General features: G+C 35.9%; 5 protein-coding genes and 1 non-coding gene across 11 annotated transcripts; 5 read left to right on the top strand and 1 right to left on the bottom strand.

The window, feature by feature from the left end:
* Window positions 1-256: 256 nt before the first annotated feature.
* TRNAS-GCU lies at window positions 257-338 on the top strand. Its single transcript has one exon. It is a non-coding gene; the product is annotated as a tRNA-Ser (tRNA).
* Window positions 339-557: 219 nt separating this feature from the next.
* On the top strand, window positions 558-3,607 carry LOC111800355 (iron-sulfur assembly protein IscA-like 1, mitochondrial). Of its 2 annotated transcripts, XR_002815982.1 has the most exons (4): window positions 558-829; window positions 2,530-2,647; window positions 3,006-3,217; window positions 3,318-3,607. XR_002815982.1 is itself a non-coding variant. In XM_023684010.1 (3 exons), exons 1-3 carry the CDS (start codon window positions 631-633, stop codon window positions 3,100-3,102), a joined length of 414 nt encoding a protein of 137 aa, XP_023539778.1. In that variant the 5' UTR covers window positions 558-630; the 3' UTR covers window positions 3,103-3,548. The 2 variants fall into 2 exon arrangements, 1 of the variants encoding a protein (XP_023539778.1); XM_023684010.1 differs by having other exon boundaries at window positions 3,006-3,548.
* On the top strand, window positions 3,154-4,902 carry LOC111800335 (germin-like protein subfamily 3 member 2). The gene is made up of 3 exons (XM_023683984.1): window positions 3,154-3,217; window positions 3,318-3,345; window positions 3,844-4,902. Exon 3 carries the CDS (start codon window positions 4,071-4,073, stop codon window positions 4,704-4,706), a length of 636 nt encoding a protein of 211 aa, XP_023539752.1. The 5' UTR covers window positions 3,154-3,217; window positions 3,318-3,345; window positions 3,844-4,070; the 3' UTR covers window positions 4,707-4,902.
* Window positions 4,903-4,943: 41 nt separating this feature from the next.
* LOC111800327 (protein trichome birefringence-like 36) lies at window positions 4,944-7,678 on the bottom strand. The gene is made up of 5 exons (XM_023683972.1): window positions 7,237-7,678; window positions 6,732-6,903; window positions 6,428-6,609; window positions 5,561-5,719; window positions 4,944-5,485 (listed from the first exon to the last, which is right to left on the bottom strand). Exons 1-5 carry the CDS (start codon window positions 7,560-7,562, stop codon window positions 5,188-5,190), a joined length of 1,137 nt encoding a protein of 378 aa, XP_023539740.1. The 5' UTR covers window positions 7,563-7,678; the 3' UTR covers window positions 4,944-5,187.
* Window positions 7,679-9,382: 1,704 nt separating this feature from the next.
* LOC111780979 (proline-, glutamic acid- and leucine-rich protein 1-like) lies at window positions 9,383-17,273 on the top strand. Of its 5 annotated transcripts, XM_023661373.1 has the most exons (15): window positions 9,383-9,508; window positions 9,883-10,181; window positions 10,720-10,836; window positions 11,129-11,187; window positions 11,810-11,915; window positions 12,146-12,217; window positions 12,783-12,842; window positions 12,947-13,076; window positions 13,157-13,350; window positions 13,519-13,703; window positions 13,902-14,029; window positions 14,729-15,006; window positions 15,204-15,447; window positions 16,444-17,045; window positions 17,133-17,273. In XM_023661373.1, the coding sequence occupies exons 2-14, from the start codon at window positions 9,918-9,920 to the stop codon at window positions 17,040-17,042; spliced, it is 2,436 nt and encodes an 811-aa protein (XP_023517141.1). In that variant the 5' UTR covers window positions 9,383-9,508; window positions 9,883-9,917; the 3' UTR covers window positions 17,043-17,045; window positions 17,133-17,273. The 5 variants fall into 5 exon arrangements, with proteins under 5 accessions (XP_023517141.1, XP_023517157.1, XP_023517150.1 ...); XM_023661389.1 differs by having other exon boundaries at window positions 9,905-10,181; window positions 16,444-17,273; XM_023661382.1 differs by having other exon boundaries at window positions 9,890-10,181; window positions 16,444-17,273.
* A 2,671-nt stretch (window positions 17,274-19,944) lies between these two features.
* LOC111779924 (diphosphomevalonate decarboxylase MVD2, peroxisomal-like) lies at window positions 19,945-25,267 on the top strand. Its single transcript, XM_023660125.1, has 10 exons — window positions 19,945-20,414; window positions 21,267-21,465; window positions 21,675-21,738; window positions 22,973-23,036; window positions 23,176-23,256; window positions 23,647-23,733; window positions 24,136-24,293; window positions 24,422-24,470; window positions 24,564-24,688; window positions 24,811-25,267. Exons 1-10 carry the CDS (start codon window positions 20,187-20,189, stop codon window positions 25,028-25,030), a joined length of 1,275 nt encoding a protein of 424 aa, XP_023515893.1. The 5' UTR covers window positions 19,945-20,186; the 3' UTR covers window positions 25,031-25,267.
* Window positions 25,268-25,962: the final 695 nt, after the last annotated feature.

The following is a 25,962-nucleotide window of genomic DNA, read 5'->3' as shown; positions in this document are numbered from 1 at the left end:
TTTCCCTTCAAAGTTTTAAAATGTGTCTACTAGAGATAGATTTTTACATTCTTAGGAGGAGTACTTCGTTGACTTCTCCAACCAATATGACAAAAAGTTGAACGACCCGATTAATTAGACTTTCCTATTTTTCAAATTTATAAACGGGCAAGATGTTTGAAACGCCCTCTTTTAGATGAAATTTGTTGATGATATATGTATGTCTTTTGCTTGTAAGACCGTATTTTTTAAATAAAATATAAGAGTATAACAAACAGTCGCTTTGGCCGAGTGGTTAAGGCGTGTGCCTGCTAAGTACATGGGGTTTCCCCGCGAGAGTTCGAATCTCTCAGGCGACGTTTCTTTTTCTTTTTTTTTTCATTCTTTTTTTCAAGCTTTGTTTGAAACCCCCCGAAGGTTCGAATCTCTCGGGGTGTATGGAAATAATATTTATTTAATATAATTTATTAAGTTCAATAAAAATTCAAAATTAACATTAACAAAATGGTGACAATTGTAATTCAACCAAAATGCTATGTAACGAAAATTCCACGAAAAAAAAAAAAAAAAAAAAAAGGTGAAAGCTGTCGAGTAAATGAACATTTGCGAGTCTATTTGGAGAGGAAAAAATTGATAGGATCGTGGAGGGAAATGGCAGCTTCTTCGTCTTCCTTTCTCGCCGCAGCTTCTCAGAAGGTCGGACCAGCCGCTCGCCGCCAAATTCTTACTCTGACGGAGGCCGCCGCCGCTAGAATTCGACAACTTCTTCAACAGCGCCAACGTCCATTCCTCCGCCTTGGCGTCAAGGCGCGCGGTTGTAATGGTTTATCCTATACTCTCAACTACGCAGGTTCGTAATACCTAATGAATTTTAACTTTTTCTTGATTGTTTGCGATTTCACTTTACTCGTTTTATGTCTGAATTTTAGGATGTGATGAAAAATTTCGATTATGTATCCTCTTTTCTATGAATCAGATGTTGCTGTTTGAATTTGATTCGAGATAATTAGGTATTTCGTTTATTTGAACGATATAACCTAACAGTTAAAGAGGAGATGTGTCGGAACTGGAGTCCTTTAGAAGAAAATTTCTCTATCCTTTAAGTGTTTCCAGCTCCAGTTACCAAGAATCATGATTTTAAGACCGAGGATTTATTATGATTATTAGATGCAGAAAACTAGAAGGTTAAATGATTCTGTAATTGTCATAACCAGAATTGGGCCTGGGTATGGTTGGCGAGTTGTTCGAAGATGAGCGTTGCGTTCTTGATATCCTTAACAAACGGCAAATCTGAAAGATAAAACTGACATGCCTGAATGCATCAGTTGATAGACTAAAATGATCTTTCATGCAGGGTCCTATGTATGAGAGGAGAATTAACTTAACTACTACTTCAGTCTGTAAACCATTCTGGATCTTATAGAATAGTTATGAATTTAATGGTGTTACCAGACGGGAAGTTTGGATTCGACAAGTTGCTTTACAAACTTTCGACATAGGGATTAATGGATTATTGATATACTACTATCCCAGACTAAACGTATGTTTCTCCCAAATTTATGGTGAGCATTTGTTTCCATCAAGTACCATTTACTTTGTGGTGTAGGTTGGCTATTGCGAGAACATAGCAGGAATGGATTAAATTGTACTTGAGAACCTTTTCTCTCTCTTTCCCATGGCTCAAACCTACCGCTAGCAGATATTGATCTCTTTGGGCTTTCCCTCTCGGGCTTCCCTAAAAAATTTTAAAATGCGTCTGCTAGGAAGAGGTTTTCACACCTTATAAAGAAAGTCTCCTCAATCGATGTGGAATCTCACAATCCACCCCCTTCGGGGCCTAGCATCCTCGCCGGCGTTGATACTCATTCCCTTCTCCATTCGATGTGGGACCCCCACCCCCCTTCGAGGTTCAACATCCTTGCTAGTATGACATCTCCTGTCCACCCCCCTTTGGGGCTTAGCCTCGTTGCTAGCACAATGTCTGGTGTCTGGTTCTGATACCAATTGTAACGGCCCAAGCCTACTGCAAGTAGATATTGTCCTCTTTGGGCCTTTTCCTTTCCGGCTTCCCCTCAAAGTTTTCACACCCTTATAAAGAATGCTTCGTTCTCCTCCCAAACCAACGTGGGATCTCACAGTTAATTAGTATGTTATTGGACCAAAGTGTTGTTTTTATTTAATTAGAAGATAAATAGGTTAACAAGCCTCTAAGGGTCAACTTGGAGCTATCATGTTAGAAGGTCAGAAGTTTGAGATTTTATACACTGTGGGTTGGGACTTACTATTGTTTGTGTTTATTTAATATGGCTATTTTCTCAGTTATCAGTATTCACAATTCAGCTTTTTATGGCTGATTGGATGATTTTCTATCTCAGCATTACCTCAGTTTCATAATCACATTATCATTGAACATTTTCCTTGTGCAAGAAATAGGATTCAACCATTACCTTTCCTTTGGCATAAATGGACTCTAGTTATGATCTCCATCTGTTGAAATACTTCAATATTGCATTATTTCGTATCAACATTTTCATTTGTCAAATATTTCAGATGAGAAAGGGAAGTTCGATGAACTGGTCGAGGATCAAAATGTGAAGATACTGATTGAACCGAAGGCGCTGATGCACGTAATAGGAACAAAGATGGACTTCGTAGATGACAAATTGAGGTATTTGAGAAATCTCTTACCTACAATTTTATGTTTTCAGCTCAATTATCATCCATATGTTGAGGAAATATCCTGCATGCTAGTTATTACATCAAACTGACATATAATGGCTCCTAGAAACGCTACATTGCTATTCCAAAATCCGAACATATTCTAAAAGGTCTTAATCAGCTGTGAGCTAATTCCATTCTGAATGCTCCTCAATCAATTTTCTATAGTGCTGGAGGTGTTTTATTATTATTTTGCACAGAACAGTTAAAAATTTATTAGATTCAGTCCATTCGAAACTCATTACATAAGACACAAATGATCATCTCGTAGGCGAATGAAACTTATTTTCTCTCTTTCTTCTTGGTAGATCCGAGTTTATCTTTATCAATCCAAATTCGAAAGGTCAATGTGGCTGTGGGGAGTCCTTTATGACAACAGGCAGTGCAGAAGCCAAGAAAAAATGAGCACTGTTAGAAAAACTCAAAACTCAAAACTCACAGTTGCATATTTGTTGTGTATTTTGCTGGAATTACAAACCCTAAACCTTAGAGAGTTCTATGACAAGAACTTAAAGCAGCTGTAAGAACACTTATCTATGGCTAATTAATTTGTTAGAAAGCCATTTAGCCATTGTACTCTGCTAATTATTTCCTTTTCTCTTGCATGTAAATTACTGTAGATTGCACTGGCTAATGAGTTCTTCTGAGGTAATAAAATTCTCCCACGACTTTCTTTCGTTATAGGACTTGGTTATTGGTTACCATAACCATCCTGCATGCCTTATAATTGGTCAAGTAATAATCAATCGGTTAAAATTTATGTCATCGATTCAAATCTTTTTATTCTCAAGGAAAAAGTACAAATAAATAAATTTTAATTTGAGAAGAACACGAGAAAAGCATTAGATTTATGGTGACAGTGATTCTCATTCTTGCAACTCACTATGATTATTTCGTTTTCGTTTTTCTATTTTTTCAAATTTTATGCTTATTTCTTTCTAATTTTCTTCTTTATCTTGTTTTGTTTATGAATTCTTAATTAAAATCCAAAAGGAGAAACAAGTATTTAAAAATTATTCTTTAAGCTTTTACAATTTTGCTAATTAGTGGTTTAGTATATAGTTAATCGTCTTTTTATAATTGTAACACTAATTTTTTTTATTTCTATTCCTCATTGCTTTCTTAATTTCCAAACCATAATGAAAGTCATGAGCAAAAGTTAGACTTTTAAGTTCAAGAAAAGGGGAGCAAAACAAAGGCAAGCAAACAACAACCAACCCACCAATCATTTTGGCTTAGCTAACCCACTCTCTTCGTTCCCAAGCAAAGTCTTCTGAAGAATAAGACAGAAACAGCTATTAAATTTGTACCAAAACCCACTAGTTTTTAGCCAATTTGGTCCCCTGTGGTTGCTCACAACTCTCTGCAAAACCATGGTTCCAAAAATGCTGGTTCTGTTTCTCATCATCTTCCATGGATCTCTGACCTTGGCGTCGGATCCTGATCCGGTATTCGACTTCTGCTTGCCGAGCGGGACTCATTCACCCTGCAAGAACTCTTCCCTGGCTAAGGTAGAAGACTTCATTTTCTCTGGCATAAAGTTCCCTGGAAAGTTTATTAATGGATCTGGCTTTTCATCCATAGCTGTTAATTCAAACGTGTTCCCGGGTCTTAACACGCTCGGAATGTCTATGGTTAGAGCGGATTTTGACGTTGGAGGTGTCAATGTTCCGCATTTTCATCCTAGAGCTACTGAAGTGGCTGTTGTTCTTGAAGGAAAGATATATTCTGGGTTTGTGGATACCAGTAACCGGATATTTGCTAAGGTAATTGAGAAAGGTGAGGTCATGGTGTTTCCTAGAGGCTTAGTTCATTTCCAAATGAATGTTGGAGAAACTCCAGCAACAATTATAGGGAGTTTTGACAGCCAAAATCCTGGACTAATGAAAATTCCAGCTGCTGTTTTCGGATCCGGGATCAAAGAAGATCTCCTGGAGAAGGCTTTTGGATTGAGCCCCGAGGAGCTCGCAAAGCTGAAAAAGAGGCATGCTTCCCATTCATTAGGCTAGAGCTTTAAGGTTGTTGTTTCAGTTAAATCGACAACGTCAAAGAAGCTCGGAGATGTCTTCTTCGCATCAATGACATTATTTATATCCAAAAGTTTGGAATTATGTTCTCTTTGGCAATGATTTACTTTTATTTATCTTGTCCTACAAGATTTTGCGCTATTTTCCTCAAAGACAATAACGTATTTTCCTTTTGATAGTCAACTAGTGTTCGAACATGAATCTTTGGCTTGTTCTTAGGGAGAATAACCTAGAAATTTTTTATATCATATCCAGAATTTGAAAGGTTATACAAATGCCATTTCATAGTTAGATGATAATATATATCGTCTGCATCGAGACACGGTTTTGTAATACAACACACTAAGCAGTAGCTAACCATTGTAGAAACCTAAGAAGCGAGCTCAAGAGATAGACAAACCTATGCTGGCAGAAGAGTGGCTCTAATGACTTCATTTTGAGCTAGTCCAGCAACCATTTGAACTTAGAGTAAGACACTTAACATCTCATTCCAAATGTCAGGCACACCAGGGAGGCACCAATGGCTACAATCAGAGGATAGACCTTCCTGGTGTTGCTTCCCTTCTTGACCCAAACCGTTCCGGTACACGGACGGGTGGCCATCTCTTCTAAGTGCAGACATTTCTGTGATGTCTTGAAGGTATACTGGGAATCTCATCCTTCTCAGTACTCCCTGAAGAACGCGCAGCTGCCCCGGAACGTGCTGATGGCTGAAGTAGGCTAAAGGCTGCCTTTGGTTGTAGCATTTCCAACCATTGTCTCTGGTAAAACAACAGAAAACAGATTGAATATGAATTTTGAAATTTACACGAACTTAGATTGGATGTGATTCTTACCTGTTATGTCGAGGAGACATGCTTCGGAAAATTACTCGGGTTTTTTCCGGGTTCAAGTTCAAATCTACCCATTTGGCCCATGTGGTAAGTCCCTTCTCATATGCAACCATTGGATTCAGGTATTTGTACATATTCTGGCCCTCCATGTAGTAATCCCATCTGAAACCAGTGATAGAAGCTCAAAAACAAAACAAAACAGAACAGTAGGTCCCAAAATCACAGCACCACTTGAACTATATTGATACAAGTGCTAACATTTTTCTTACAAGATATTAGCAACTTTCTGAAACACCTGAAATCTTAAGGTTCGATTGAAGCCTCAGTGACCAAACAATTCACCCCTTTGGGCTTCCCTTCAAGAATTTTAAAACGCATCTGCTTAGGAGAGGTTTCCACACCCTTATAAAGGATGTTTCGTTCTCTTCCCCAACCTATGTGTATGTGGGATATCACAATCCACCCCCCTTGCTGACACTCGTTCTTTTCTCCAATCAATGTGAGACCCCCACCAAATCCACCCTCTTCGGGGCACAGTCTCCTTGCTGGCACATCACCCGGTGTCTGGCTCTGATACCATTTGTAACGCCCCAAGCCCACCTCTAGTAGATATTGTCCTCTTTAGGCTTTCCCTTTCGAGCTTCCTCTCAAGATTTTTAAAACGCGTCTACTAGGGAGAGGTTTCCACACCCTTATAAAGAGTGTTTCGTTCTCCTCCTCAAACCAATGTGGGATATCACACATAGACTTCCCATCAGCAATTGCAAAAATAGGGAATAGGGAATAATAGATGCTGAGTCATAATCAGAGAATGTTAGCGACAGAGGCTAATATGATCTAAAAGTAAAGGCTTTGCATTCATTTTCTTACGAGCTCCATTGTTGAGAGTGAGTCCACCAGTGAGCTGAATCAAACACAAGAACATCAACTCCTGTCCAGTACTTGGCGTTCTCTTCAATCCTATCCAAATGCAATACTCTCTTGTTTTCAGCTCCTTTGTTCAGTTCAACCAGAAGTGGAGCCCATGAAAACTCAATTGAAGTCTTAAAATCCTATTCAAGAAAATCAGAGTGCTTCAGTTTCTCATACCCAAACCAGAGATTGCAGAATTTCAAGTGTTGGAAACAGAAAGCTAACTGCAAAAATCAATTCATTCATATTTCATATCACTCACCATAGCATGGAAAGCCATGGAAGGACCATTATAAGTCACCCTTTTTCTACCGGTTGGTACAACTCCTTGCACTAAGCAAACAAGAGATTCCCACTGGTTCCTCATTATAGAATCCCCCACTAACATTATCCTTTTCCTTCTCATTTTCCCGAGAAAATTCAAGGCATCGAACCTGTAACATCAGAATGAGAAGATATAGGAACAAAACCTTACAAATCATATTATAAACCTCAAAACTTCACTGTTACACTACCTCACTTAGTGCTTTTCCCTGGCTAAAAGCGATTGTCATTCAAAATTATCATAAAGAAAACACTCAAAAGAAACTTGGTATATTGTGATGAAACACTTGTAGTGCTTTCTAATGTCTTCCTTTTTAACGGAAGCACTTCAAAAACACTCTCTGAGAGTGTTAAACCAAAGTACTTCGTCGTCAAGTGCTTTCTACCAAATTTCTAAACATGCATTTCCGAAACGTTAACTATTTTCAATTAAAATGAAGAACCTGGGAATGGAGCAACTGCGCGGCTTCCATTTCCACTTCTCGTAGTCAGAATCCGGCCGGCCATTTCTTTGACAAGTGACGGCGGAACTAAGATACGGACAAGATGAATCGTACAACGGATAAGATTGATCGAAAATCCATTTTCCTTCGGAAAAATCGCACCGCCTCTGAGAATCACCGCCGCTCTGAACAATGTGAACTTCGTCGTCTTCTTCGCTCAGCCAGGACTCATCGTCCTCTGAACCAAATGGCGATGAGTTTCCATTGTAAAAACAGAGCAAGATGAAGAAGATGAAGAGGAGAAATTGAAGGTTCGATTCTGCCATTGGAGAGGCGAAGAAGGTTTCTGCAGTGAAGCAAATGAGTGTGAGAGCATTTGCATTTTTGTTGATGATCAGAGCTTTCCTTTAATGCATGACTGGCGGAAGGTGGGGCAATTCTAAGCTTCTTTTTTCTTCTTTATTGTCCCTCGCCCTATGCCCACTTTTTCTTTTTCTTTTTGTCTAAAAGGTTTGACAAATTACCAAAATAGGGTTAAATTACTAAGATAAGGTTACACCTAAAAAAGGGTAAAAGTGTCCAAACTATTTTTACGCAAATTTGGATATAATTCAATAGACCATATATTAATTATTATATCAAAGGTCGATGATTCGATTCCTCTACGTAACTGTTGAACTAGAAAAAGTTTTAAACCTCGTATGAATGTATAAGTATACATACAAGCAATTTAATACAGCTCTAGATCGAGAATTAAGGATGTTTAGTTACGTGAATCACTGATTCACAAATACTAACACACCCAAAATTAAATTTGGCTTGACTTGAAGGGAGAGTTCGAAAAGATTACCTCATGAACTAAGGAAAACTGTGTGATCCTACATTGGTTGAATAGGAGAACAAAACATTCCTTGTAAGGGCGTGGAAACATTTCTCTAATAGACATGTTTTAAATTTGTGGGGCTGACAGCGATACAAGCGCCTAATAGACACGTTTTTAAATTTGTGAGGCTGACAGCGATACGAGCGATGGGCTTTGACTGTTACAGAAACTATTTCCTTCAATGTTAAATATTCCACGAGTAAAGATTAAATTGGCTTAAACACAAACTAACTCTAAGCGTGGTGTCGAGAAAACTCAATTTGATGCCAAATCTTCACCGTAGACAAAAATACCAAAATACCCTTATTCAACACATGCTTACAAGGGCAAAAGCCCGTAATCCTTAAATAACAAGTGAATCGTAACTTGAAGTCATTTATTACATAGGTTCGAGTATCCATCCCACTCGACAAAAAATAACACGTCTTACCAAAAGAAAAAAACACAAATAATTCATTAAATTTAATATCTAAAGTTTCCAAATGTCCATGGATAGAAATAAGAAGTTTTTAGTTCATGATTGGCTCCATTCCTTTGTTGGTGGGCATGAATTACGGGACATTATGAACCACCGGAGTGGACCGCAATCAACCAACCAGCCAACCATGCTTTCATTATCCGCTCTCAAAGTCAAAAGGTTTTATCCTTCATAATTGGTTGGAGCTCGTTCTTGAAGCGTCATGTTTACGATATTTAATGGATTATAAAAACTTTTCATAAATTTTATGAAATCTCATATTGGTCAGAACAAACGTTCTTTATAAAGGTGTGAAAATTTTTAGTTAGCAAACATGTTTTAAACCTGTGAAGCTAACGATTATACATACTGAGCTAAATCGAACAATATTTGTTAACGGTGGGCTTAGAATGTTACAAATTCATTATTTTCAAAAAATTAACTGTGACGTTGACAACGTAACTGATTAAAATGGACAACATGAGCTACCAGTGGGCTTATGTATGTAATGGGTCAAAGTGAACAATATTAACTAAGGGTGAACTTAGGCTAGGGCCAAAAGCAAATTAATCTTTTCAATAAATAAATAAAGTTAATATAATTTTCAATTTCTTTATGAAATAGAAAATAAACCTATATTTTACTACCTCTAAAACGACAAGAACCGGTCCAAACGGTTCGGTTGATTTTGTGTAAATTGGTTCAATAATCCAGCGTGTAAAACCGAAAAAATGGTTCAATTACCGGTTCGGCCTTTTACAATATATCTCCTCACTACCCTTTTTTTTCTCCGTGGTTCCCGCTCGGTGAACTCTACTGCGCGGCTCCTTGCTCCTACTCCTCTTCGTGTTCCTCTTGGCCTCATATTCTTCATCGTCAATCTTTGATTCAGCCGGAGAAGGCTCTTTACATTCTAGGGTTTCAAGCGGAAGGTGAGTTTTCGGATTGCTTTTGTGTCTTCTGTTAAGCGCTGATGCTTTTGGTGTTTATCGATCACTTTCTCATGCAAGCATATTCGAGTTTAGGAATTATATGCTGAAATTTTTACGGTTTTTAGCGTATTTTGTAGTTTGATTATGAGTTTACTTGTTCGTTGAAGGTGGAGAGAAGTTTGTTTAGTCTTTTCGTTTTTGGCTGTGTTTATGTGTGCATGGGCTGCAACTCAATGAGTAAACGCATCGAGCTCATGGCATTGGGGTTTTGTCTTGCTTAAAGGGGAACGGGAATTTTCGGTCTTGTTTTTTGTGCATTATTCTGGCTGTTGAGATTGCATTAGCATCTTACAGTTGCCTAATCGTTTTGATAGTTATTAGACACTGGAATCTCAGTGGTTCAGCTAAAATGGCGGCCTTCAATCTCGTCGTGAATATGTATGACCCGGCTTTGAAGCCTCGCTTGATACACAAGCTTCTTAGGGAGCACGTTCCTGACGACAAGCGGGCGTTTAATGATCATTCGGAACTCTCCAAGGTGGTTTCTATGATCAAAATCCACAATCTCCTCTCTGAATCCTTGCCTTCCATGGATCAAAAGCTGATCGACAGCTGGAAATCTGCTGTCGATTCCTGGGTCAACCGCTTGTTTCTCCTTCTCTCTAATGATATGGTATAAGTATGCATTTCATCAAAGTCCATTTAAATCACAAATTTTATTAATGTATAGCTTTTTCTTTATACTCTTTTTGTGGGTTTAACTATTTGTTGACTGGCGGGCTTATGTTCAGCTTGATCTGATGGGAGGCTCCTCAGTTGTTCATAAGAACAGCGGGAATCAAAGTCCATAGGAAAATATGCTGCTTACTGAGTGAAAAATTTATGGCTACTTTTAGCTCTAAATCTAAAAGTTGACTACATAAATGTTGATTATGAAGTACAATGTAGAAAATATGCACGCCATCAAAACACGAGCGAGGGACTTTAGCTTTTAATTGAAGAACGATATGGTGTTGTACACATGACAACTTTTAGGACGACTTAAATGGGGGGATAAGTTCTTATGATTTGAATCTTGCTTGAATTTTTAACTTTTCATTGGCACGCAGGAAGATAATATATAATTTTAACTGTTTTGGATTTTTATTTTTTGGGAAATTTCTCAACTTCATTTTGTGGGTTATTAATTTTGACATCCACTCTTTCTAAAGCCTGATAAATGTTGGGCGGGAATCGTTTTACTTGGAGTGACTTGTCAACAATGCAGCTCTAGTCGATTTTTGGCATCATATACAGAATGGCTTCACAGGCTTTTACCTCACGTGCAGGTAATGCTTACTTTGCTCTTGGATTGATTCTCTAGTATTTAACTACATGTATTAAGTGCCCAAGATGTTAAATGATAATGTATGTATGAATAACAATAAGTGTTCATCAGACAAAAGTAGTGCTTCTATAAGCGAAGCTTCTGCAATAATTCAAGTACTGTTAGTAGGGTACATCTATGCTCTTCTCTTATGTATAACAACTCATCATCATCAAGGCTTTTTTAATACTTGAATTCTACTAAAAATTTTACACTACTTTTTTTTGTTTTTTGTGTTTTCTATTGTTCTATAGACAGATTCTCAGTTTCTGAAGGTGGCCTCTTGTGCTTCGATATCAGATTTATTCTTGAGGTACATCTTCATTTGACCTTGATGGAAATTAATCATACAAAGTAGTCACTCAAACACAAATTGATTAGTTAAATATATCCTTTCCAAAAGCAAAATATCTATGTTAAGCCATTTGGAGATTTAACTGAACAGCCTCTTAGGATTTGTATATTGTCGTTTCTATATTGATTTTGAGAAATGCAGATTCAACTTTTGAATACAGACTTAAGACATTCTGAAAAATATTTCGGTTAGTTGAATGTACCCTTTCCAAAAGAGAAATATCTATGTTATGCCTTTTGCATATGAAAGACACTTTTGGAAAGTATTACTAAACAGCCATTTAGGATTTGTATATTGTCGTTTCGGCATTGACTTTTAGATCTGTGAATTCTGACTTGGGAATAATAGACAACTGGTTTTATAACATTCTGGAAGTTGTTACTATTAGTTCATTTTGTTGCCAACTCGAGCATAGCTCTAATGATGAAGAGGCGTATTCTCGACCAAAAAGTCCCAGGCTTGAATCCCCACCTCTACATGTTTGACTTAAAAATAAATTTTTCTATAACTTTAAAGTAAAATGTTTGCACATAATATGGCTGGTTTCATGACTATTAAAGATATCTCTTTTACAAATTAGATTGGGTAGATTTCAAAGTGTAAAGAAAGATGGGACTTCTTGTGCTGGGAAGGTCATTCAACCAGTTATAAAGCTGTTGCATGATGATAATACAGAAGCTGTTTTGGTAAGTAGCACAGGTGAACTAAAAGTTTTCAGACTATTTTCATGTGTTCATGTGCTAAATAATTTTGTAACGATGACAGTTTAATAACCTATGCCAACTGAGATCCCCTTTTGTAAATTCCTTGGGCTTTTGTGAAAACTCCTCATCTCTCTTTTTGTACTCTTTGCTTGGTAGGTGCAACTTTTGTTTCCCAATAAAATATGTAATTATTTGCATGTTGGTTGATGCAGGACGCTGCAGTTAATCTATTGTGCACTTTGATAGCTTTCTTCCCGTTTACAATCCATCGTCATTACGGCTCTGTAAGTGCTTTATTGAATAATGTGATATTCATTCTTTCATAGATTACGTTTATGGGAGTATTGGTAGTTTTCTGACTTGGTGGATTCAAGCTGCAGAAGGAATAAATTGCATTCTTCAGAAAAAAGCTGCAATGAAAAACTGGAGAGAGTATTTACCAATAGGAGCTAAAAGAATTGAATTTTGTCCACAACTGCACCCAACCCCTAGATTTTTTTTTTTTTTTTTTTTTTTTTTTTTTTTTTTTTTTTTTTTTTTTTTTTTTTTTTTTTTTTTNAATCCTCCTACTGAGAGGGCTTTGAAGTTCTACTTTGTTGGCATTCCAACCATTTTTATATAATCTAATAGCAAGCCATTTTGTACTGGAAGGTCAGGGGCTGTTGTTAATATTACTCAGTTGTCCTTTCTCGACATCTTGGCACATATGGCTTCATGTTGTTAGCATGTTATTTATCTGCGTAATTGAAAGAAACTGAGAAAATGTAAATCCATGCAAAGTTTGTTTTAATGTTGAAATAATGATGCCTTGTTTGTTCCTGATGAATTAAGTAATGAAATATTTTGCAGGCTGAAGCTGCGATTGTTTCAAAAATATATTCAGGAAAGTGTAGTTCTAATATGCTGAAGGTACTGTGCCTCTTTTTAATTTAATGTATTTTTAATCTAAGATAGCACTATAAACATTAAACTTCCCCCATAATTTCTGTCTCTGTTTCATATCCAACATTTAGAAGCTTGCCCATTGCCTGGCATCACTTCCAAAATCAAAAGGAGATGAAGATAGCTGGTCTTTACTAATGCAGAAGATTTTGTTATCCATTGACAGTCACTTGAATGAGGCCTTCCAAGGCATTGGTGAAGGTAAACATGAATTGTAAATAAAATAAAGCTCTCTCGATTTATTAAGATGGTGATAATGATCCATTTTAATGTTTTTGTAGATTCAAAAGGTCATGAAGTTTTAAGGTTACTGATTCCACCAGGAAAAAACCCTCCACCACCTTTAGGTTGTAATTCGTTGTCAGAAGATTCCTTTGACAAAATAACAAGGAGCTCAGAGCGAATGTTAACACCTAGTATTTCAACCCTGATGTTTTGCTGTTCTACAATGATAACAAGTTCATACAACCATCAGGTAGCATCACAACATCCATTTTTTTAATTTTTATGCTTGTCTTAAAAGAGGAACAATTTGTCTCAATATGAATCTATGTTTGTCTACATTGAGACCTCACTTTATTAATGAAGATAGTATAAAGAAGAAAAATTATGTCAAATTGATATTTTATATGTACTTTATCAGGTGGCAGTTCCCATTCGCCCTTTATTAGCGATTGTCGAGAGAGTGCTGACGGTGGATGGTTCATTGCCACCCACTTCAGTGCCATTTATGACATCTCTGCAGCAAGAGTCAATGTGTTCAGAACTTCCGGCACTGCATTCAGACAGTTTGGATCTCCTCATTGCCATTGTTAAGAGGCTTCGCAGGCAAGGCATCTACTATTAACTACATGCACTATATACCATAAAATCTTAATTATTGAGTGTTTATTTCAAAACCTTCGTGAGATCCACTTAGTTTACTTATGCTAGGAGGAAAATGTGTGAAGCCTAGCCACTCAATTGTCACTAAAAATATGGATGCTATATTTTTGTTTATATATTTATTATTAAATTCTTATGCAGCCAATTGTTACCTCATGCTGCATCTATTGTGCGACTCATTGTGAAGTACTTCAAGAAGTGTGTCTCTGCAGAACTAAGAGTAAAGGTCTATGCAGTTGCTAAGTTATTGATGATGTCTTTGGGCGTTGGTAAGCATAGTATATCTAATACGAATCTATCGACTTGTCAATTAAATTTATTTTCTCGGAGAAATCAATTAGGCATTATGAATTTGTATAATGTGATCGTACCATTATGAAACTAATAATTTGATTGTATTTGTTGCCTGCCCTTTTTAAATACTTTTCCCTCTTGTACTTTCTCTTTAATCTGATTTTTAGAAAAAGAAAAAAATTATTCAAAGATGGCTGAAATCGAAACCCATTGTCTTATTGAAGTTAAGTTATAGGTGCCCTTCTTTTAAAAAAAGAAAATTAAAGAAGTTAGGTTTATTTTTATTTTTTTCCCCATTTTTCTGAAAGTGGGGAGTTCATTCTCATCTTTTTGATGGTTAGCCAAAAAAAATTGCTCACTGAAGGGTGCACAGAATTCAAGTCCTTTTGGAGCTAATTAGAATTAGATATTTTTTTAGGCAATGTGAAAAAATTAGGACTTTGGCACTTGACTATGAAAGGAACCAGCGTTAAGGTTATCAGAGCAAATCTGTTTGCCAATCCAACTTGCTTACTGCTGAATATGCATGGATCTTTCAATGCTATCTTTTATAAAATTATTAAAAGATATAATCTGTGTTTCGTTTGGCATGAGTATTATCATTTTTAATATTTTAATGTCTACGGAAATAATGTTTTGGGATGTATATTTATTCGACGCTGAATCTGAGTCAGGAATGGCTGCATCTCTTGCACGAGACGTGATTGATAATGCACTAGTTGATTTGAACCCTGTTGATAACAAGAGTTGTGATCCATCAAGTGTGAATCCAAAGGAAGCACAAAGTGAATTGCTGCAACACTATAAGAAGAGGAAACGTCCTTCAGTTCCCACTTCCATGAAAGGGCAGCATGAGAGGCATGGATCCGGCGACATTACCAGCAGCTGTATGTCTACTTCAGTCCACTTGAGGATAGCTGCACTTGAGGCTTTGGAGACTCTTCTTACATTGGTAGGCAATTATATATGTTTTTCTTTTTTCGTGTGTGTGTGTGTGTGTTTATTATTATTATTATTATTATTATTTTTTTTTTTTTTTAAGTTCTGAATGGGATCTTTTTGGTTCCCTTTTGTGACCTGATATGGTTGCTGATTGCTAACTGCTTTATCTTTTCTTTTTCTTTTTTTTCCATTTATTTGTCTGCATAGGCTGGTGCTTTGAGAACTGAAGAAGGGTGGCGTGCAAAAGTTGAACATCTTTTAATAACAGCCGCAACATCTTCCTTTGAATGGCCACAGGCCTCAGATGACATCTTTTTCCGAGCTAATGAATCTATTGAGGTTTGGGCAGATTATCAGTTGGCGGCATTTCGTGCACTACTGGCTTCATTTTTGTCCGCTGTTCATATACGCCCTCTGGCTTTGGCTCAAGGTCTTGAGCTTTTCCGTAAAGGTAAATCTCTTTTGAAATGTCATTTGATCCTGTGGAAGGCGAGGATGTTAACTCGCCTTATTTATGAGTCAAACTGCAGATGTTTTTATGAAAACATGAACTGCAAGATAATGACTGATGACTACTTCTCTAAGAGGCGGTTTGCTAGGATCAGCCCAAGCCCACCACTAGCAAATATTATCTTCTTTGGGCTTTTCCTTTCAGTATTCCTCTCAAGATTTTTAAAACGTGTCTGCTAGGGAGAGATTTTCACACCCTTATAAAGAATGTTTCATTATCCACTCCAATCGATGTGGGGGATCTCACAATCCACCCCCTTTTGGGGTCCAGCGTCTTCGCTGACATTTGTTCTTTTCTCCAATCAATGTGGGACCCCTCCAATCCATCCCTTTCGGGGCCTAGCATCCTTGTTGGCGCACTGCCTCGTATCCACCCCCTTCGGGGCTCAGCCTCCTCGCTGGCACATTGCCCAATGTCTGGCTTTGATCTCATTTCTAACCGCTCAAGCCCTCTGCTAGCAGATATTGTTCTCTTTGGGCTTCTCCTCAAAGTTTTTAAAACGCGTAGAGATTTCTACACCTTTATAAAGAATGTTTTGTTCTCCTCCCCAACTAATGTGGAAACTAATGTAGGATCTCACAATGAGATTAAGAGATTTATTTAACTGAAATTATGTTCATGATCTTGGAACTTGCCTTCCTTGGACATGCTAACCAAATACCTTCATGACATGTTTCGAGTATAAAGGACTCGCATACTATCACCATGTTGCCCACCCTAATAAAAACTGGAGAAGAAAAGAAAAGAAAAGAAAATCTACATAAGCAATTCTACAGCTTTATTCTAATTGATAATTAAAGATAACATTCTCGCTTTCTTGTTAAATAATTTTGCTTTGGTTAAGCTAACACGTGATGTACACGAATTTTTAGACTATTGAAAGCACTACATTATGGTTTTTGTTAGCTATTTTCTGATAGATACTCTCTTCTTCAGGTAAACAAGAAAATGGATCTAAACTTGCTGAATTCTGTGCACATGCTCTCTTAGCCATGGAGGTCCTAATACATCCGAGGGTCCTTCCCCTGTCGGATTTCTTGCCTGTGCGCTTGAGCTCTCCTGAACCACAAGCTACCTATAAATTCCAGGAAGATATGTACTTTGGTAGTATGACTTCTAGCAAATTATTGAAGGTCGACACGCAGGGCATGGAGCAGAGCGACCCTGAGTTGGACGACGAGTTCTCGTACGACAGAGTATTTGCCAACAACATTGAAGAGGCTCCAATTAGAGATGCTACAGGTAATCCAATAAATGACTATGAAATGACATATAACATCTCAAATGATCTCGAAAATGAGCCCTATGCAAATGGCCTGGTGAGTATAGAAACACCCAAGACGACCGAGCAGGCCGCTACAGCAGCCATCACAGAAGTAGGGGTTGTAGAGAAAGTCGATGTCTTTGCTTCTCCCATGTCATCAAAATCGGACAAAACCGACGATTTCGTACATGATCTCGGCTCAAAGTTACTGCAAGAAGATGATTTCCCTGATATTATTGATGCAGATCCTGATACAGACTATGAAGGGTGAAAGGTACTAGTAATCTCAAATCAATTTTGTAGCCACAAGGGTGTTTAGAATTCAAGATTAATTGTTGTTTTCTTGTTCATGTCACCATAGTTTTAAGCTGATCATCAAGAACGGCTATGTATATAAAGAGGTGGAAGTTGACAAGCTGCAAAAGCCTTGGTGTTCATTCCTTAAACCGTGTTCCAAATATTAAAATACAATAAATGATATCAATGCAACCATAAATTAAAATGTCTCCAATTTTTATAAGGGTATTTTTTAAAAAAATCAATTCTTTTTATTTTATTTATTTGTATAGCTATATTACTTATAATTTAATTCTCCAACTACTCTTTAGACGTGCAAACTGTTAAACTCGTAGGCAATACGCAGGGGAAGAATCCCCGTGAATCACGAGGAAGGCCGATTCTAATTGGATTTCAATTTTATTCGCCAACTTGAATAATTAGTATTTTTTTTTTCAAATTAGTTAATTATTTGTTAAAAAAATATTCTTGAACTTTTAATAGCGTTTTTAAAATATTCTTGAATTTTAAAATTTTTTATTAATATACTACAACTTTTTATAAAATTTAAAAATACTCCTACCATCACTACTATATTTCAAAAATATCCATAAAATTTTAAAAATATTCTCAGAATTTTAAATTTTTTTATTAATATAAACTTTTTATAAAATTTAAAAATACTCCTACCATTAATATTATATTTCAAAAATATCCATAAAATTTTAAAAGTAATATGGATGTCCCAAATCTTTACTTAAAAAAAAATTAAAAAATATTTACTAAATTTTTTTTAAAAAAAATCTTATTATCAATATATGGAGAGATACTGTCTATTAGAACATTATAAATTATCTTCCCGCTAATATTATTTTATAGTATTAAAGGTAGAAGTAGCTTTTAACATTAAAAAAAAAATTGACATTTTTTAAGTTTTTAGAAAAGTTGTAAGAACATTAATGAAACTTTTCAGAATTTAAGAATATTTTTTAAACATTTTTTTAATGTAAACCCATGTGAGAGTTTGCCTATTTCTTAAACAAAATATTAACGGTGTTTTTTTTAGACTTTTCTAAAAAGTTAAAATATATTATTGAAACATTTAAAAATTGAATATTTTTAAAACTGAGTGGAAAGTAATTTTTATTTATTTATTAATTTTTTCTTTTTTTTAATAGAATAACCATATTATAAGCTCCTTCATAATCAACGTGTTGTATTATTTAAATTAACTAAAAAAATATGCAAATCACTTGAATTATTTGACAACGTTTTAAGGAAATTAATTAAAAGTAGAATGCATTTTCCACGAATGTATATTTTATTTTTTCTTTCTTTTTCTCATTTTAAATAATTTAAATGGGACAAATGGTAATAAAAAATTCAATTACGTTGTAGCCATGAATTAATGGTGCTTATCAACTTAAACATACCTTACACGACCCATAATTGACCCGTAACAGGTCCAAATCTTTATATGTCGTTGAACTAAAAAAATAATAATTATTATTTATTTTTTATTCCGCTCAACGACTAAAGAAGTAGGATTTTGAGCTACCGACATTTGAAATGAGCGTTGATATATTATCCACTTTGAGCATCAACTTTTCTTGTAAATCTACGATTAAACCACTCTTTTCAATAATCCTCAACAATCTTTTCCTCGAACAAAATACGTCCATCGTTCAACACTCGAGTCACTCTAACTACACATTCGAGGCTCGCAACTTTTTTGTTCGACACTACGGACTTTCAAGATATTATGATATTATTCACTTAGAGTATAAAACCGCTTTACTTTTGATTTTCTCAAAATGTCTTGTACTAATGAAGATAGTATTCCTTACTTATGAACCCGTGATTTTTTAGTTAATTTTAATATTGCTAAACGATTCAACAACTATACCGAAGTGTATAAGCAGCAGCTGTATTTTGACTAACGAAACGCACACGTCGATTGCATTTTGTGTTAATTTTTTAGTTGTTTTAAATTAGAGTTCTACTAAAAATATTAATTTCAAATATATTATCTTAAAAAATTATTGTTCAACAAATTATTCGATACGTTACTATAAAAATAAGACAACAAGGCAAAGTCAACATGGACTCAGGTTTCCTCCACCTCGAGGTTGAACCAATAATAATAATAATTATTATTATTAATTATTATTATTATTATTTATCTTAACCACGTTCAAATTAGTTGTACCATTAATTAATGGTCTGTTAATTATATTGAAAATATTACACTTATTTTATATAATTAATCTATTAAAATATAATAAATAACTTTATGTGTGCATCACATCTATAAATCATAAATTCAAAAAATTCAATATTTTAAATTTTAAATTTGTGAAATTAATTTTTTTTCTGTAACAATTTTAAATTTAGGTTAAATTACCAATTTTTTAACTTTAAATTTAACGTTTCTCAAACTTTAAAAAGTATTTAATAATTTTAAAATTTTTAATTTTTCGATAGTAAATTTCTCGTCATATTTGAATTATGTGTTAAAATCCACTTATTTAAACATAAAATTTAAAATTTAAGGGTTTATTTGACGTAAAATTTAAAAAATTAGATTAATAATTTAAAATTAAATTTTAGTATAATAAAACTTTAAAATTTGAAGTTTACATGTAAAAATAAAAAAATCAGTAATTAAAAAGTTATCAAAATGCACAAAATTTATAGGGTAAAAAGGTAAAAAAAGGGCACAAAATTTATAGGGTAAAAAGGTAAAAAAAGGGCACAAAATTTATAGGGTAAAAAGGTAAAAAAAGGGGGGACAGACTTGATCACGTGGTGTGGACTGTGGTGCACGTGAGAAGAGTAGTTTAGTAATAAATGAAGTGGAGGCGAGGGGTACCAATCTCCAAGCGAGAAGGCGTAGGCCCCTCGAAGGCAAATATTCAATTTCAGAAAAGCTTCGGCCACAGTGCCTACCCGCCTTCTTCAGCTTCACCTCCAAACTATAAGACCCAACTTCACTCGCATTTCACCCCACGGATCTCGCTTCTCTCTCTCTCTCTCTCTCTCTCTCTCTAGATTTGTTTCCCGCATTTTCTTCCTCCCTGTTCTTTCTCCCTGAAATTTGCTTGTTTCTTCGTTATATTTGATCGGTGACGTCGCTTCCATGGCGATTTCTAGAGAATTGGAGGGTGGAAAATGGGTGCTGATGACCACTGCACAAACGCCGACCAACATTGCGGTGATTAAGTATTGGGGGAAGAGGGATGAGGCCTTAATTTTGCCTGTCAACGATAGCATCAGTGTTACCCTTGATCCGAGTCATCTCTGCACTATCACCACCGTCGCTGTTAGTCCCGACTTTGAGAAGGATCGTATGTGGCTCAATCGCAAGGTAAGGTTTCTTTGATTATCTCTCTCTTTTGCACATTTGGTGAAATTGCATGTGATTTGGTGGGCTGTGGTTGTTGTGAAATTTGGCGTGTTCTTAATTGTTGGAACTTTGGTCAAAGGTAATTTGCGAATTGTGGAATTCACCGATTTAGACGGTTGGAAATGATTATTGATGAAATTGATGTTAGAGTCTTATCTGTTTCGGATGTCTGTGGAAATGCAGTGGAAGTTTTTGGAAGAGCTAGGTCCTCTTTGGTCATAACCCACGTTGACTTTTTTGTTTTGGAAGAGAGAAAATATAACGAACATTGATGGTCGAGGATTTGCGTTTGGTAACTCTAAATCCAGAAATGGTTGCAGAATTTTTTTTTCTTGTAAAGTATTTAGTGTTGACTTAAACCTATGGGGTTGGTGCTTGGCTGAATGTAGCTGTTCAAGTTACAGAAGTTTTTAGAAAACCAAATACTTTTAACACTGTTGGATCTTAATCACAAAGGATATCTGATTTTTTTTCTCTTTTTTTCGAGACATCCAAGCATTATCCTCATATTTGGTGTTTTTGATCTTAGATCTTTGTAGGTACACATTTTATCTTTGCTTTGAATATTTTTAGGAATTTTTGTTGGATCAAGAATTAGATGGGTGAGTCTTTGTGTACCATGTAAAGTGGGAATGTATGTTTTAAGTGAATATTTTATGTTACCCATGGTATATTCATGTACGCGTACGTACAGTCATATATTGATATTTCCCTATCAAATTGTAGAAAATGTTGAAATAAACTTTCACCATTTCTTTGTTTCTTTTGGTTTTATGCTGGTCCATGATAGTTCTTTTTTTCTGGTTAGTGTAGGAGATATCCCTTTCTGGAGCCAGGTACCAAAATTGTTTGAGGGAAATACGCAGTCGAGCTAATGATGTTGAGGATAAAGAAAAGGGGATTAAGATAGCAAAAAAGGACTGGGAGAAGTTGCATGTACATATTGATTCATACAATAATTTCCCAACTGCTGCTGGCTTGGCTTCCTCTGCTGCCGGTTTTGCTTGTCTTGGTAAAACCCGACTTCACTCTTAATTTAGGATTTTCGCCTTTTTCTATTAGATATGTTTAAAGAGTGGGGAAAATTTTTAAATGTTTACAAAAAGGCCCTATTGTTTATCTCAATATGTGGTTCTGATAATGAGTTTATTTGCACATATGATACATTTTATGAAATAATGATCACTATATATATAATTGATTTTATGTTTGTATATGCAGTCTTTGCTCTGGCAAATTTGATGAATGTCAAGGAAGATCATAGCCAGTTATCTGCTATTGCAAGGTATCCTTTTTTTCTTTGGTCATCTCTATACAACCAAAAGTCACTTGTACTTGATCCCTCTTTTCGAATACAATATTATGGTTGGTTTTAGGGTGTCATCCTTTCTTTTATGGGTTGAGTGCTTCTGGCTGTAGAAGATCCATACTTCTTTTTGTTTCTTTATTCGCCCCATTCATAAGCTTCTAGGTTGCTTTAGTGTTTATTTTTGCACCCAAATTTTAATTGATAAAATTAAATTTTGTAAACTCGACGTGCAGTCCCTTATAATTTCTGATTTTACATTTTGACTTTGCATTCTCATGTTTACTTCTGCTTGCGTACAGTTCAGATCGATATTGTTATGCTATATTTAATATCGATTTTTGCCCTCTATTTGAAAAAGAGCATTTTGCTATTTATATCGTTTTAAATATATATTTACACAGATTGCTAGTATGCTTGAGGAATAGAGCTCATCTCATAGACTCCCTTGGGCCTCCACGATCATTTTTTCTCTATGGGAAACAACCTTTCAAATTTCATTAAAGGAAAAGAGGAAATGTACATCAAAGGAAGTGAAAGGGATCCACCCAACAAGTAAAGAGATTATGAAAAGACTTTCCAATTAGTAGTCAAACGTGAAGAAACGGATTAATTTTGAAACTATTCTGATCAGGGACTACGACTAGATATATCCCAAGAAAACTGAACATTCTTCTCCCCATTAGTTGGATTCTTCCCTTTCTCTCCATCCAAATTAGCAAAACCAGAACTGTCCATATAACTTATCCCAAGCAAGAAAACTTGGATTGAGGAAAAGGTATGTGTGAGTGCAACACACTGAAAAACGTAGCCCATTAACTGTTGATAAAAAGGTTAACATAGGTATGGAGAATGTGCCGTTAAGGGGAGAAATCAGACATCGGGTTCCTTTACCTGATGCATGGACCTTATTAGAAGTATTTTGCCTTCCATACAACTTCACATAAATCTTTTGGAATAAGCTCACTGGAAGCGGTTAGGTTTGAGAAGGATGTCACTAATTTCCTCTTTCATTTCTTTTCTAATAAGCACCATTTGGTTGGTGTGTACCTTGACCATAGAAAAAGGTGGGTGGCATGTAGTCATGTATAGACTTCCATTGTAAATAATGTTCTTATTTTGACTCGTTATCTGTCATCTCAATGTAATTTCTGTTTTTTAGGAACACTGATTCATTTATTCCAAAGTAATCACGACTATTTAAATCATGTAGGCAAGGTTCGGGAAGTGCATGCCGCAGCTTATATGGTGGATTTGTGAAGTGGAGCATGGGAAAAGTAAGTTTATCTGTTCATACATTTAAATTTGCAAACTTCAGGAAGTTGCCTCTTTCTTTATCGCAAATAATTCTGATTTCTGATATGGGTGAATGAGAATAGTTCTTATGTTTTCTTTTTGTCTTGTACCATTGTTAAGGAAAAGGATGGAAGTGATAGTCTTGCAATCCAACTTGCTGACGAGAAGCACTGGGATGATCTTGTAATTATCATTGCTGTGGTGTGTAGCCTCTCACTTTTTCAATTTCATTTTTTTTGGCTTGGACAAACTGTTCTCCAATTGGCTTGGATAACACAATGGAATGATTGTTCAAAAAGATATGGCCGGAGAAGACCACCTCGAATCCAAAAAATATTGATTTTTTTGTAGTTTTTCATGGAGTTGTGGTTCCAAAGTCGACGGTGTCGGTTGCATAGGGCCTGTTATAGTTAATTACCATGTTTTGTTATTGTCTGTACTTTAGAAGTGACAAAAATAAAAGCATTGAGTGCAAAAATATAAACAATATCCAAATAGTTAATACATATTTTTCTTCTTTTCCATTTGTGATTTGACTATGTTCTGATTATGGTTCTTCAGTATATGTAATTTTCCATCTCATTTTTCTAGGTAAGTTCGCGACAAAAGGAAACAAGTAGTACATCAGGAATGCGGGAAACTGTTGAAACGAGTTTGCTTTTACAACATAGAGCTAAGGTATTCTCGACCGTCTTGCTACCTATTGGATTTGGTGCTTATATGGCATTAACATACCTTGGAATTTCATTGCTTCTTTTGATTCTTGGTGATGTCTTTTAATATCTGCTATTATTTATAATTGGATTTTACGATTTGTTTTCTGTCGGTGTCTTCGTCGTTTTTTCAGTTAAAAAATCTTTGTACTCCATAGTCTAGATACATTTCTATTCCTGTGTTTATCTGTAATGGCCCAAGCCCACGGCTAGCAATTATTGTTCTCTTTGAACTTTCCCTTTTGGGCTTCCCCTTAAGGTTTTTAAAACTCGTCTGCTAGGAGAGGTTTCCACATCTTTATGAAGAATGTTTTGTTCCCTTCTCCAACGGACGTGGGATCTCACATTATCTATTTTCTTTTTATAGGAAGTTGTACCGAAGCGTGTGTTAGCCATGGAAGAAGCTATTCAGAATCGTGATTTTGTATCCTTTGCTCAACTGACTTGCAACGATAGCAACCAATTTCATGCAGTCTGTCTTGATACTTCTCCCCCAATATTTTATATGAATGATACATCCCACAGGCAAGCTTACTTTCTCTCATTCTTTCTTTTTCAAGTTCCCCGATTGGCCGATAAGATTCTCATGACTTTCCTTTACTGTTTTCGATTCAATAGCTTTGTTTCGTTCTGACAAAGAACCCATGTTTCAGGATAATTAGTCTCGTTGAGAAATGGAACCGTTCCGAAGGAGAACCTCAGGTCTGATTTTTCCCCAAACCGAAGGAAGATCGCCTTGAGGCTTGTCTTTGCAAATTTCTAATGTTGTTTCCTGATTTCAAATCAAACTTCCAGGTGGCTTATACTTTCGACGCAGGCCCGAATTCGGTTCTAATTGCACGTAACAGAAAAACGGCCGTGTCTTTGCTTCAGAGGTTGCTTTTCCAATTCCCTCCAAATCCAGAAACGGAATTAAACAGGTAACTAGATTCTAGAACTGCATTCATTTTCAATCTTATGCATTCAACAATGAAGAGCCTGCCTCGTTTATTTTTTCTTTGAGAGATTAAATTTCGTCATCTACAATTCTTTCTTCCATCAGTTATGTTCTTGGTGACAAGACAATCCTTCAAGATGCTGGGATTAATAGTGTTGAGGATATCGAATCCCTGCCACAACCTCCAGAAATTAGCAGTTCATTCCAGAAATACCAGGGAGATGTCAGCTATTTCATATGTACCAGGCCCGGAAAAGGGCCGGTCGTGCTCCCTGAGAGTGAAGCTCTACTCGACCCCAAAACCGGGCTGCCGAAGAACCTCTAGAGGATTTTATTAGTCCTGTGCAATATTCTCACTGAAGGTGTGACTCTGAGAGTTCAGGTTAGATGTGCCATTTTTTTTGGAAATATGCAGTTTGTAAGGTAGACCTCTGTTTGTTCGCTTTAAATTCAGTCAGTGTTTCCGTTCAGTAACACACAAAAGAACAATAATTTCAGTGTTCCCCTTGTTGTTATTGGCCATAAGATCATAAATTCAGTGTTCCAAAGTTTGTATGAACAACTTATTTATTCATTGCCCTACAAACCTCAGTGTCTTAGTCTTTACATGCTTCGTTTTGTGTAGGGCCGAGTTTCCATTGCCTTAGAGGGTAAATTCATTACAAAATAAATGAATTGAGAATGAACCATTCCCTTCTTTAATTGTACGCGTCATAAGGACCCGATCCAAAATGTCAAAGGTATACGCTTTAACGAAGAATGATAAGCTTTTCTAAAATATACACCAACACCTCTCCTCGAACAAAGTACGCCTCCCCTTAATCGAGGCTCAACTCCTCTTTCTTTTGGAGTCCTTTGTTCGACATTTGAAGATTTACCAATCTATTGGCACGACTAAGTTTAGGGCATAGCTCTAATACCATGTTAGACAAACATGAACTTTTTACAATAGTATGATATTGTCCACTTTGACTGTAAGCACTTCTGACTATGTTTTGGGCTTCCAAGAGTCCTCACTCCAATAGGGAATATTGTCCACTTTGACCGTAAGCAATTCTGACTATGTTTTGGGCTTCCCAAGAGTCCTCACTCCAATTGGGACTTTCATCATCCAACATATATATATGTTCATATTCACAAACAAATCAAGAGAAAAAAAACTTGTTTATAAACTCGTGATTCAAATTAGGTAGATATATTACAAAGATGGATTGGTTTCGTATTAAATATGGTAAAATAAATGAGACTATTAAATAT

This window comes from Cucurbita pepo, chromosome LG01 (genome assembly GCF_002806865.2).
Source record: "Cucurbita pepo subsp. pepo cultivar mu-cu-16 chromosome LG01, ASM280686v2, whole genome shotgun sequence".
NCBI lineage: Eukaryota > Viridiplantae > Streptophyta > Magnoliopsida > Cucurbitales > Cucurbitaceae > Cucurbita > Cucurbita pepo.
This window is presented reverse-complemented; position numbering and strand designations above follow the sequence as displayed.